Here is a 13,364-nt window from a genome sequence, read left to right as displayed (position 1 = left end):
GAAACTCCGCCGCGGGAGAACTCCCGACTGAACTCTCACTGACTCTCTCAAGGCCGGCGTCCTGGGCACATATATAGGTCCCGAAACCTTCCAGAACTTCCGAGTGCGGCTGGGGCCAGTCGCGTCATTCCGCGCCGACCCGAGGGCAGAAATCTCTCGAAACATGTGTCGGCGGCTCGCGTAACTCCATAGCTGTCAGGTGTCAGTTACATGTCAAAGGCAGGGCGCCGCGCGGGGAGTGGTGTGAAGGAGGGTTGAAAGCGACAATCCTTGTTATCTTCCAGGCGCGCGCGGCGCATATCATGTTGCGGCAGCCGCCAGCCAGCTCTGCACCTGCACGTGTCCCGGCCTTGCTCACGTTCATTACAATACTGTAACTTCAACTCTTGTGCAGCCGTTGGTATCGTGTATGTGCATTTTATTAGTAATAGATCTTGCTATCGATAGTATCGATTCTCAAACAGCAATAACTATTGTCAGAACGAAACTATCTATACCTTCACACAGTTCTCGGTTATAAAATAATCGTTTAGCACTTACAATTTTACGTTCTTCAAGTAATAGCAGATCTTTAAAATAAAGTTTTATACCAAAGTTCTCTGCTCGCGATCAACATAAATCGTTCTGTGCTCGCGATCGACATTTTAACCAATTCTCAGTTATTTGACCACTACAAGGAAGAGGCAGTTATTAATTATTTCGTAATTGTGTGGTATTAACAGATTAACAGTTTAAGGTTGTTTTATACGTGCGTCAATATGCTATATCTTCTGCACATCAAAGTTTAGCGTAATATGAGCTAAATTATATAAAATTTGTCATTAATTCTTTCAGAAGAAATTTCTTTGTAATTACGCAAATAAATGTCGTGCCTGAATAAAATGATAGATGGTTACATCTGTAACATGACAAAATATTCTTGTTAATGAGAAAAAAAAGAAAAATTACAATGCCAGTATTAAAATTACGCTATTATTTTGATAACAGTAATGATTTTTTGGCTGCTCTTTGAAATTGGAATAGTGAATGTTTGAAAACACACCATGCTCAATAACTGATAACGTTAACCATCTAAATAACCAGTTATTCAATCGGAACCATAATTGCCACAACTGCTATTGGAAAATAACCTTTTTGCTCATGCCTAGCTGATGTCTGCGTTTGATGGTGACAAGCAACATTTACGATTCAGGCAGCGAACTCTAGCGCAGAATTATAGCGGGCGCAGAAAGTATGTGTGTGATTCGCATCCAGAAATGTTGGTATATGATAAACTAAAAGTTCATCTATCAGTTTGTTTACCACGCTCAGCATTATTTTAACGAATTCTACGTACAATTTTGTATCAGGTTACTTATTACATGTTTATTTGCAACATGAACATGAGTTTATCGAGGTTAGATGTTTACATATCACTGGCGAGTACTAAAAGCAACACTTTTTTTTTTTTTTTTTTTTTTTTAGTTAAGTGAGATTGGTATATACTCTCTCAATTTGTCGTGGTTGATAATTTTGCACAAGTACATATGCATTTCTTACACTGTATTAGAAACGAAATAAAGACATCAGTCTGGAAAAATACTTACATCCTGCAAGTTGCTATACAATAAGTATTACCAGTTAATAATGAGTGGACGTGCTGCTACACAGCGATGCAGCAAAAGCTCAATCCACATGTTGGCCCAGCACATTCCAGCACTTTTAGCGTAGGCTAAATGACTCATGTTCGACGCAAGCGAGTGCTACCGTCCATAAGTTGTCTTTGGTTACAGTCAGATGTCGTAAACCACTGAAAATGTTAAGGCAGATGCCTTTTCACTTCAAAAGTACTTAAGCTGGACGCACAATTATCCGAGCGTCAATTACGTGACCTACAGCCAATCAGATGGCCCGAAAAATTCCGTCCGTCCGTCCGTCAAAACCTTGCCAAGCTTTAACTTTCGACGGACAGATGAAATTATTGAAAGGCAGCCTTTTTTTTTTGTTTAAAAGTTTTTTTTTCAGTTAGCTTATTTGTTTGTTGCTTCCGTATTAAGATTTAATTTGCATATGAACACGTTGTAATCTTGATATTCAAAACTAAAAATGTCTGAGACACACAAAGTAAGCATAAATGCACGGCAAATAGAAATTATATTGAAATAAATATTTTAGAGGTTGTTTAATAATTTATAAGTGCTTAGAGCACTACAAGATAAATTTTCTGAAAAATTTAAGCCTCAATAGTTAGTTGCGACATCCAAGTAGAGAAATATTACGATGGTCGGACGCGGCGAATTATTGTGAGCCCGGCTTCACTGTGAATAAGAGCTGTCGGTGGGATGGCAGGTCTCTCGGCAAATAAAAACAAGAACGTTTACAAACTGTAATAAACTTCTCATCTCATTCGATTTATTAAGAAAACTGTAAAACTATATACAAGAATGTGCACAGAAGTGTAGACACTAGTCGAGCGGCTGTTGCCGTGCTGCATGGCGGCCGGGTGCTCACCTGCGAACACAACGCATGCTGCGGTCAGAGTCGGAACTAGAGGAACTCTGGCGCGCCGTGAGCCGTGGTTGGTGGGGAGAACGCCTTGTGCGACACACTTGTCGCTTCTAAACACCCAGGTGTCCATAAAAGAAAGTCTCCAGTTTCAACGGCATATTTCCAGTTTAATTTAAAACAAATCATTCATCAGACTGAAGGTAAACTAACCTAGTTTTGTTTTACAAACGTTAAATATGGGCACCTTTAATCATACCGCACACATCCAATTATTCCCACACTTTGGTTAACACGTCCGGAGTAATGGAAGCAACAGCCTCTTCGATTCTGCGGAAGTTAGACACGGTCTTATAACTCTCACAGTTTATATTATGGAAATTTATAACTGGGACATTCTTTTATGTATTACATTCGCAATAGACTGTTACTTGCTGTCAACTACTACTGAAATGTGTTCTGTGGTGTTCATGCAAACACGTGCATACATTCACATATTATGTATTGAACTATTGACATATTAGTAGGTTTATGGTAAATGAATGAACTTCAGGTTAACATGTCCTTGACATTGGGGTAATAAGAGATGATGAGGTGTAACGAGATGAGAATGGAGATTTGATGGAATGAACGGGTGGGCAAACCGCGAGTAGATCGAGAAAACCCACGCACTAACAACAGTTTTAAGTCCTTGGTGGAAGGCGAGTAATATGGTCACACTTCCCGTGGCCTCTACTAGGCTTACAGAGTTATTATTAGGTTATACTATAGTTTGTTAATAATTTACATTAAGGCCCCTGCCTGCCTTGCCACACATACGGTGTGGCAGCAGTGGCGTAGCAAGCGGGTGGCAGGGATGGCCCCCGCCAGGGGCGCCGGAGCTGTGAAAAAAAGGGGGGGGGGGGGGGGGGGCGCAGCGACGGTTTCGCGTTACTGAACCCTCCGCCCAATCTCTTTTAATCCAAGAGGGGGCGCCATTTTCAGTTCTGGCCAGGGGCGCCAGTCACCTTAGCTACGCCACTGTGTGGCAGAGATATAGAACAAAAAAAGGGTTAGATAACTGCTTAGATATCCAAGTGGGGTCTGTTTACGAAAAGCATTTAAGAATACGCTGAGGGCTTATAAGTACGTATTTTGTTTACGGATTGCGTTGTTAAACTGTAATTTTAGAAGACTGAAAACTTCTAAAACGTGTGCTTTCGGAATAATTTTTGGCATTAAATATCCTCAAGGGACTTACATTACATATTTATATTATTTTCATTACTCTGCTGTATAATGTAAAGGTTACCGCTCGAATATCATAGTTGTTCTACGCGCAACGCGAAGACTACCCGCCAGTTCATAGATTTGCGCTGAGGTGATGCTGCTTGGAGGTGATATTGCGCTAGAAACACCAGCCACTCTACCAAAAATTTACAACAGAAACCAGAAAACCCTACAGGAATCTGTGTTTCCTGTTGCGTGACATATATGAATTAAGTGTATTTTGTTGAATACTATTGGTTTCGGTTGTAAACACAATGGTTTCAGTGGTTTATTTTAGAAGAAATCGACTCACAAAAAAAAAATCAGAGTATTATGTTGTCAAAAAACACTGAATTCATTTGTTTTGATTGAATTATGTTGTGAACTAAATTTGAACAGAATCTGTTGGGTTTTGTTGTTTCCTGTTGTGAAACAGTATGCTGGTTTCTATTGGGTCTTAGGGCCGTTTTCACCAACGCCTCCTAAACACACCCTCAGCAAAGGACTGCTTAAGTTAAGGCGTTCCTTAAAAACAATTCTCACGAAATTGGTTTTCACCATCGTAACATTCACTTATGTAGGGGTTGCTTAGTTAGGGACTTGCTTGCCATAGAGCGAGGTTTCGTACAGATATAAGTACTAATAGTTTTCAGGTTGGTACTTCGAACTTGTTGTCACGTGACATACATAAGCCAATCAAATATTTTTACTAAACAGTAAACAAATATCTGAATGTTTATTAATTTCGCAGTAATTGGATGTTACGATGTTAGTGTATTTTCACGGAAAGTAGTAGCTATATGGTCGTTGCAAAGTAGTGTGAAAAAGTTTGAAACAAAGAGAATGAAAATGCAAAACTTTTCTTCTGATGAGAAAATAAAGGTGTTGAGCCTAGTTGAGAGGCATAAAAATATAATAGAAAATAAGAGGACGGATGCTGTTTCGAGCAAAGAAAAGGACGCAGCATGGGAGAATTTATTCGCTATTGTAATTTTGTCTAAGTTTAAACTAAGTTTTAATAGCAGATGAAAATAAAAAAAAATATCAGTTTATTTCCTTTAGGACATACAAAATTCCTTGTAATAAATGTTCTTTTAAGACTTTTCAAAAGAAAAACCTTTAATTACTTCCTTATTAAATGAGTTCTTAAATAAAAGTGGAGTATGCGAACATTCTCGAATGTATTTATAATAAAGGATTTCACATTAAGTTCACCTTAAAAATGTTCCACAACTTCAGCAATAACATTTATATCAAAAATAAAATGTACATCTTCGGCTAGTTCGTATTCCTCCACGGCATCCATTTTATTTTTCTTGTTTTGTGACAGTAAGTGCCGCTTAAATAGTTAGGGGCCCGATTTCCACCACTTAAACTAAGGGATGCTTAAGATTACTTAAGAGTTCCTTAACTGTTGGTGAAACGATTCAATGTGCTAGGCAGCCCTTACACATGCCTTAAGCAGCCCTTAAAAGTTAGGGGACATTGGTGAAACCGGCCATTAGTGTTTTCCATTGCATCTGTTGGATTTTGTTGTCAAAAACATCTTTTGGTTTTTGGTGGTTTCTGTTGTAAGGCATTCTTTATTTTATGTTTTATTTGATATCTTCAATGTTTTTTTTAAAAGTTTTTCTAATGAAAGGCACTTTTTTGGGGGTCTGTTGTTTTCTGTAGTAAGGTATTCTGTTGGCTTCTGTTGTTTTTTAGGGGTTTTCTGCGGTGAGAGTTGCGCGCGGAGTGCGGTCCAGTGAAGAGTGCGGTCTGTAAGAACTTGAGACACTGAGTGATTTGGGAATATAACATTTCTAATTGAGAGAAATTGGTGATTAGGCATTTATGAGTAAGATTATTTATTATTACTGCAAATATTAATAATCAATATAACTGTGTAATGAAAACTTAATTGGGCTATCCCCATACGAATACGAACCCAGTAGTTCTCCCACACACATTAATAAATCGTAACAATAATATCTTAAACCTTGGTGCAAAGCAATTTTTTTTTCACGACCACGTTATTAGTACAAGGGATAATAAATAGTGTTTGGTTAAAACCATTAAGTAATTATTTTACTTGGCATATAATATGAAATTCGTTCTAAGTTAATCAATGGCTAATATATTGAATTTAAAATATTCGTAATATTTTCACTGCGTGGAAAACGAGGAAATATTTAATCGATCATTTTATAATATTGTAGAACATAAATATGATATGTACATTAAGTTCTTAAAATGTTCCAGAAGTTCATAGAAGTTTCCAAAATAATTCCAGAATAAATCGGTACTTCCAAATCAGCCTGTAGGCTGTGCCGAAAGGGCTTTTTAGTGTACGATGTGGAATAAAATACGCATTCGCAAATATCAAGGTACTTAATTAAACGCCCTTTCCATGCATTGGAAATAATACAATTATGAAGAAATTTATGTGATAATATTTAGTTTTGAAATATTTGAGTATTGTTTTGATACTGGTATTCATACCCTCCGTTCTATCTCTTTTAAAAACCAGAAAATCTGTAGAAGAACATTTAGTTTCATCAACGTCGACCACACATATCGATAATGAGGGTGGCTTTCAAAACATGTCATATGTCTTGTGTCTGTTGAATATAAAAATGTCATCGGGCCACTGACAACACTCCACTAAAATGTGACGCGTTTTAAAAGCCATTAGAGCCTTCTAGAATTTTTAAACCACCGACAGCCATGTTGGCAGATTTTTTATTTTATTTCTAGTGCCGTACACCTTTCATCCTTCTCTCTGATGGCTTTGGCGTAGAACCTACTGCAACTGCACGCACACAATACAAAATAGTTTGCCCATGTTATTATACTGGCCTGTTGTATAGTCCATCCTCTGCGAGGATAAATTATTCAGGATTCTCCGGCGTATACAGAGCGCTTTCATGTTGGCTCGTGTTCCCGATCCGTTAAAGCAAAAACACTCCAAAATGAACGAGGTATTACCGCGCGTACGTTAATTATGAATGCTATCGCCGCTAACAGCAAACGTTTGTTTTCATTTACTTATTACGATCCCTAATTCCGATTGCTTTCGTTCTCTGCGGGACCGGGGTACATGGCGCAGAGAGGCCGTCAGGGTTTTACGTATCCCGCCCTTTCTGCTGGGAGAAAATCCTGGTAGGCAAAAAAAAAAAATACCCCAGACGTGAAAATAAATGTCTCATGCATGCAACACACGTGTGCAAGCGCGTGGAGTTTATCCTGGTACCAGAATATAACGCGAATTTTTATAGGTCTTTAAAAATTTATACTAACTGCATTCACTTCTGACGGGATAGAACACGCAAAAACTTGAGCGATAGGTACACACCGGAAAAAATTCGCGTATTCATTTCGCGATGTGAGCCAATGAAAAACCTTCAACCAAAAAAGTTTCGAAACGCAAGCATCCCAGTTGACAGGTTTCACGGGTCAACAGCCAATGAGCAGATGGCATTTGCCTGAGTATGTAGGGGATTGTGGATTCTATCCTATATGTCATATAAAGTGCGAATTTTTAAGTCCCTATCCATCCATAGGAATGCATTTGGCAGGAACGATGTTTTAAATCCGCCTTGTATAGCGTTGTTCCAATATTTCAAGAGTTTGATTTCGCTTCCGAGATTCTCGTTGAAAACAAATCCAAGAAGTTAAGACCTTGGCCAAGCTCCTGCTTAACAAATACATGTTCGACAGACATGCGGAGCTCATCAATCTTCCAGTGACAAATGACTCTGACCGCGCGCTTCGAGACCAATTCCACACACTACTTGTTTGGATTGTAACTGGCAAATAAAAATGCAGTTCAGTTGCTATGTTATTCTCTAAGCCAAGGAAACTTGATCCACATGCACTGAACTAACGAAGACGGGGTAAAATATTTGTACAGTATCAATATAACGTGTTACCCTTTCTGTAAATATCCGAACACTATGCGAATTCATTTTATCCAAGCGCAGTTTTTGAATACTTGAAACATTCGTTTGTTTAATGATTTTACCATAATTATAACGACCTATTCAATGGTAGCAAATTAGCAGAAGCATACCACTTACCGACAGAGATATATAAAACAGAGAGTTTGTTGCTACACAGTAATGAACAGGGACTTAAGTTGACGGGTCTTACAAGACGGCAGTGGGCTCCGAAGCTGTTAGAAACCAACTCTGAGCGCATGTATCGACCCACGTTTCGGTCGAGGGATCGAACCCGCTACCCTCGCACATGAGTCATCGCGGCCGTGAGAACACCTTAACTACTTAAGGCTAAGACCGCAGGAACAATAATGCATCACATAACAGCGACTCGAAATAAGCATATGATGCAAAAATTTAACCCAACGTATTTATAAACAAGGTTGTAAATTTTCAACGTCGTACTAATATGTTTTCTACGGATTTTTTTTATAACCCGTTGGCTGATACATTGGCTGCTCTAAGCGATAAATAAAATGTTAAAAGCAAAGCAGCGATAGCATGGGAAGGAAGGTTTTTATAATGGCTTTGGAAAGTTTAATTTAACTCTCTGAACCTCGTGCTACGGAAAACGAAGTGACCACATTTTTTTAAAATATAAAATACAAGATGTATTGCGACCAACCTGCGGTCTGGGATAGAGGAACCGAGTGGACTTTCAGCCCGGTGATTTATACTCTCTGTTCGCGAAGCCCCTCTCTACCCCCGCACATGCCTTCCCCTCTGGTAGGCTGTCTCTCTCCCCCAACAGCGCCCTCCCAGAATCTTTCTGCTGATGCTCCAGGTTTATTGGAAAATAAATGTGATTTAGAAGCTAAATTGTGTTCGCTAACTTTACTGCAGAGGCCAAACAGGAGACACGGGAGGCATGCACTCTCGTCCTAAAACAAACTGGGCTTAGTAACAGTTACACACGGAGAGGAAAAATAAATTCCACAATTTTTCTTGAGTGAGTTACGATCAAATTGCATTGTTCAGTATTAAACACGCCGTACAAAAGTGGCGCTCTCAAAGCTTAGACGGATATAAAAAAAGAAGAGTGTTTTGACGGCATAGTGACCGTAGGTCACGAAGTCAGAGAGTCATGTGACATTGGAAGATTGGCGAGCGCTGCATGTCTGGTAAACGAGTGTTTGAAAAACGAGAATTTGGACAGGGTTTTAAATTCTTGGATTTTTTTTTTTTAACGAGGAAGCGAAATAAAACACTTCTAATATTGGAACAATCCTAGACATAGCGGAATTCAAACTTCGTTCTTGCCAAATGTACTCCTTTGGCCCAAGTTTTTTTGCGGTGTACGAGGTAAACAAAACACTGAGAGTCATTTTAAGAAACCTGGATAATTCGAGTTATTTTCTGGTACCAGGATAAACTCCACACACACGTTTACACAAATAAGTGGGTGTCAACTGTTTGGTGACTGCTGCTACATGTTAACTTCCGGTTAGATCGCATGTGATTGGTTCATTTGAATTTTGTAATATTGTTGGAGTCCTGTCCTTCGGGGAATGTAAAAACTACCTATGGTCCAATGAGAACGCAGTTCAAGTGTTAAAATGGCGTACATGCCAGTATCTCTAAATCGTAATGACGCGAACTTTGCATGCACCTAATTAAACAGGGAAATAAATTTTTTAAATAGATACTTCGTAAAACTTAGTTATTTTGGCTTCCGAATTTGAGTCACGTCACAGTGGTAGTATGTAACGACATTTCGTTCTGCATTGCAGCAGGCATCTTCAGAGTTGAGAATCAACTGAGAAATGAGATGTATATTGTATATGTATTTTTTTTTGGCCGAAGGCGCTCACATCAGCGTGTATCAGTTTTGTTTGGGGCCTGCCTTCATCGGTAACGAGGTGCTCTGGCGTCTCAATAGCTCCTGGCTGACGTGATTGATGTGTTTGTGATCACCGCAGACAGTTCCCTGTCCGCGTCGGAGGGAGATGTCACTCTTAAATGGCTTCGTATTTAGTGACTTGTCAGCAGTGAATGATATCACGTACAACGAAAAGAATCACAAAAAATAAATTGTTAAAAATACTGCTTGAAGATAAAATCTAGGTAGTTATATTAAATAAATCTTCGAAATAAAAAAAATCATGCAATGAAAAAGACGAACTACGCGTGGATAATTTTTGTAAATAGCTTATTATTTGCTAAACAAAAACTGCATGGTTTCACAAATCCGATGAATTGAAAAATCATATGAGCAGGAAAAATATTGTTCAATTTAAATAAGAGCATGTTTATTTAGTTAACCTTGGATGTACTTAAGTTAACAAAATATCGTTGCCGTAAAGGGAAATAAATAACTACTGAGACTTTTGTTTAAATGTATCTAGCAAGAGTTCTCCTAACATGAAAGCACTCAAGTTTTTAACAAATAAACATTTTCAGGTGATGGGCGCACTGGTAAAAGTTGCGATATTAATTTCGAATTGGGGCGGATGGATACAAATTGAGTTCAAAAAGAATTTACTCAGTGCTTCAATAAAGTTAATTTAAATACAGCAAAATTACACTTCGAAATCAATCTAGATTATCAAATTTAGGAATTTACCCGTAAATAAATTTTAAATACGGTCCAACAACGAAGAGCGGCCAACGTGAAATCGGTAATTTATTTTTAACGCTCATTCATATGCGTGGGGATACCATTTTATTTTATCCTTCGTCAAGAGTGTACAGATGATTCCCTCCCGGGTCTCAACGATCAATCAAAGAGTCCGCTGACCCAACTACAACCTAACTTACTCTGTGTTTCCCCTCACCCGATTTTGTAGGAGACACCCAATCCTAAATATCATTCCCAAACCCACCCCTTTACCACCCCCCCTTCCCTGGCACAGACAAGGGTTTTAGAGGGGTCAACCAGTTTTTTTTCCCCCTTTCCTCCTCCCCCTGGCAGACATCGCGAGAACGCCCCGTTAAATAATCTGCCTCGCAACGTCGCTTCACTGGAGGGAAGGATTTTTTTTTTTTGCTGTAGAATCTCGTTGCGTTCGCTGTCGATATTTCCTTAGTTATGGCTTATTACTTTCCCCGAGGGTCAGCGGGCAATCTCGCTATGGACCCACCGCCCGCCCCCCCCCCCTCCCCCGACTGGCCGTCGGGCCGCGGACGAGAGCCCCCTGCACGTGTCTGCAGCCGCCAGGTCACGTGATGTCAACCGCATGCCAGCGGGACGAGTCGCGTTTCTGCGGCTGCGGTGAGATTTCCGTGCGTGGAAGCAACACCCAGGTTACAGTCGCAGCGATACCTTCTACGGAAATGAAAGGAGAATTATTTCGTATGTCTCTGTTGAAACACACACACTCAAATATACAGGATTATGCACTGAGAGTTATTTAAAAATTTCACAATTCAGGCAGTGAAAGCTTTGTCGAACAATTTTTGTTGAAAAATCATTCCGTTTCTTTACAAATCTTCAATTATGCTTCCATAATGAGACAAAATAGTAATAAAAAATTGAGGCGAGTATTGCAGTTTCCATGATAATTAGGCGAAATAAAATTAATGGTAAATATAAGACGATTGTATTCTTTCCGGAGGATTTTTTTTTGTACGGAAGTGGTTGAGCGTCGAAGTCCCTGACCGTTGGATTGGTCGTAATGGTCGAGACGACAGAGATCTTTTTCGCTGGCCTTCACGTTCACCTGACGTAACGCCAGGCGATTTTTTTCCTTATGGGGGTTTATAAAATATCGCGTCTATGTTCCGCCGCAACCTAATAATTATCCAGAGTAGGGACACAGAACTGAAAAGGCTAAATCTTCCGGTACTCCAGACCAAAGTGTGGGAAGAATTGGACTTTAGGTTTGATGTGTGCCATTCAACTAAATGTGCACATATTGAACATTTGCAAAAAAAAAAAAAAAAAAAAAAAACTAGGTTAGTTTACCTTCAATTTGTGGTATGATCTGTTGTAAATAGTATAAATTATACTGGTATAATACATTATTGAAACTGGAACATTCTTTTATGGACATCCTGTATGATACCTACCAGATACAAGTTCTGGGTGCGTTCGTGGAATCCACAAAATAAATAAGAATTAAGGACATTGACCACTATACCGCGCTGTTACTTCTGTCGCCGCAGAATAGTGGGGATAACGTACCTACATGAATAAAATACTTCCCCAAGAATATCTGCAATCATTTGTTACAATGGACAATTTGTTACATTAGGACAATTTATACGGCTGAAGTAGCTTGGCTTTTGGGTTGTAGCCGCGTAACTGCTCCCTGATGATGGCGACTGCAATGTCGACCGAAACGTCGGTATATTATTCGCCAAGGACATGGCTACAACCTAGAAGCCAAGCTACTTCAGACAATAGCCGTAAAAGCCTGCGAACATTATTAATTTATACGGTTTTTCCTTTATATGAGCACTGCGTTTTGTATTCTTTAGCAAATATGTCACTAATTTTACAACTGATAAATAACTTAAAATGAAGTATTTTATATAAAATATCAAAATAAATAATATGTTTTTACAAAGAAAAAATATAAAAAAGTTAAAACTTCTATAACACTACATAAAAAAAATAATAATATATATATAATAATAATAATAAACCGACCACAATCAATTAAAAACCAAATTAATTTAACGATGAATGAAAATATATTTTCAAGCAAAATAGCTGTTCATGTTGTTTACTATTGTAAAAAATTTTTTTCAGGAAAATAGTCATAATTCAATTTTTCCTGACATAATCTGTTATCGCCACTCACTAGAAGCTGATATCCTGCATCTTTACAGCTGGGCGACGCGTACAAAATGGCGTGGAACGTCTCGTTCTTGAAGTGAGTGGGAAACCAGAATCCAAGATGACCACACGCAGGTCCAGACCAGCTCGGTCCGAACCGTAACTAACTAACTTGAGTAATCCAACTGAAAGTTGGCGGTAGGGAAGCTGGAATGAAATCACGGGCGGAACGCGGCCTGGCGAGACACGGGGCATCTCCGCACCTCTGACGGACTGTTGAATCTCCGCGACGCAGTTCACCTGACACGACGCCATCCCCGAGTGACGTCACGGCCAGCGCACTGAGCATCTTCGCGCATGCGCCGAGGAGACCGGCGTACCAACTCATAACCCACTACAAGCAACCTCCACGAACTCCTGATGAAAGTGTTCGGATTACATTTTATACATGTCTGAGTTTGTACGCTTGTGCTGAAAGGCAAAGTGAAGACTGAAGGATAATATAAAAGCTAATTATTGAAGTTTATGCTTCTTTAAAGCACGTTATAAAAAAAAAACCATGAGAGTGAAATTTTACGATGCGCGCGTGCCACGCAACGAAATTTTCACAGCATGAAAAAATTCTGCATACAAATAAGAGACTACATTATAATAAAAAATACATATATATGCTTTTATATCTTATAATTTAGGGATTGAATACTGGACCATATAATTAAACATATTTATTTATTACTAATATTATTGATAGAAAAGTTGTTTATAAACTTTTTCAAGTGTATTTTCAAGTGTATTTATGTAAGTAAGGTTATGTTTCCGTATGTATTAACGATGTCAGGTTCCTTGTAAGCTCCCATTGTCGCTGACAGGGAGTGCCTGTGGAAGGTTTAGTAGTCTCCTGGCCGTTTTCATGGAGTGTTTGTGAGGTTATG

The 13,364-nt window shown here is 39.0% G+C and overlaps 1 protein-coding gene across 1 annotated transcript in view; it reads right to left on the bottom strand.

Annotated features, from left to right (window-relative positions):
- Nucleotides 1-2,371: 2,371 nt before the first annotated feature.
- Nucleotides 2,372-13,364, bottom strand: part of LOC134531429 (zwei Ig domain protein zig-8) — a 686,659-nt gene continuing 675,666 nt past the window's right edge. The window contains exon 5 of the mRNA XM_063367131.1: nucleotides 2,372-2,490. Coding sequence (XP_063223201.1) covers nucleotides 2,378-2,490 — 113 coding nt within the window. The 3' untranslated portion in view covers nucleotides 2,372-2,377. The remainder of the gene's footprint in view (nucleotides 2,491-13,364) is intronic.

This window comes from Bacillus rossius, chromosome 3, assembly GCF_032445375.1.
Source record: "Bacillus rossius redtenbacheri isolate Brsri chromosome 3, Brsri_v3, whole genome shotgun sequence".
In the NCBI taxonomy this organism is placed as follows: domain Eukaryota; kingdom Metazoa; phylum Arthropoda; class Insecta; order Phasmatodea; family Bacillidae; genus Bacillus; species Bacillus rossius.
The sequence above is the reverse complement of the archived record's forward strand: the minus strand, read 5'-3'. Positions and strand labels throughout refer to the sequence as shown.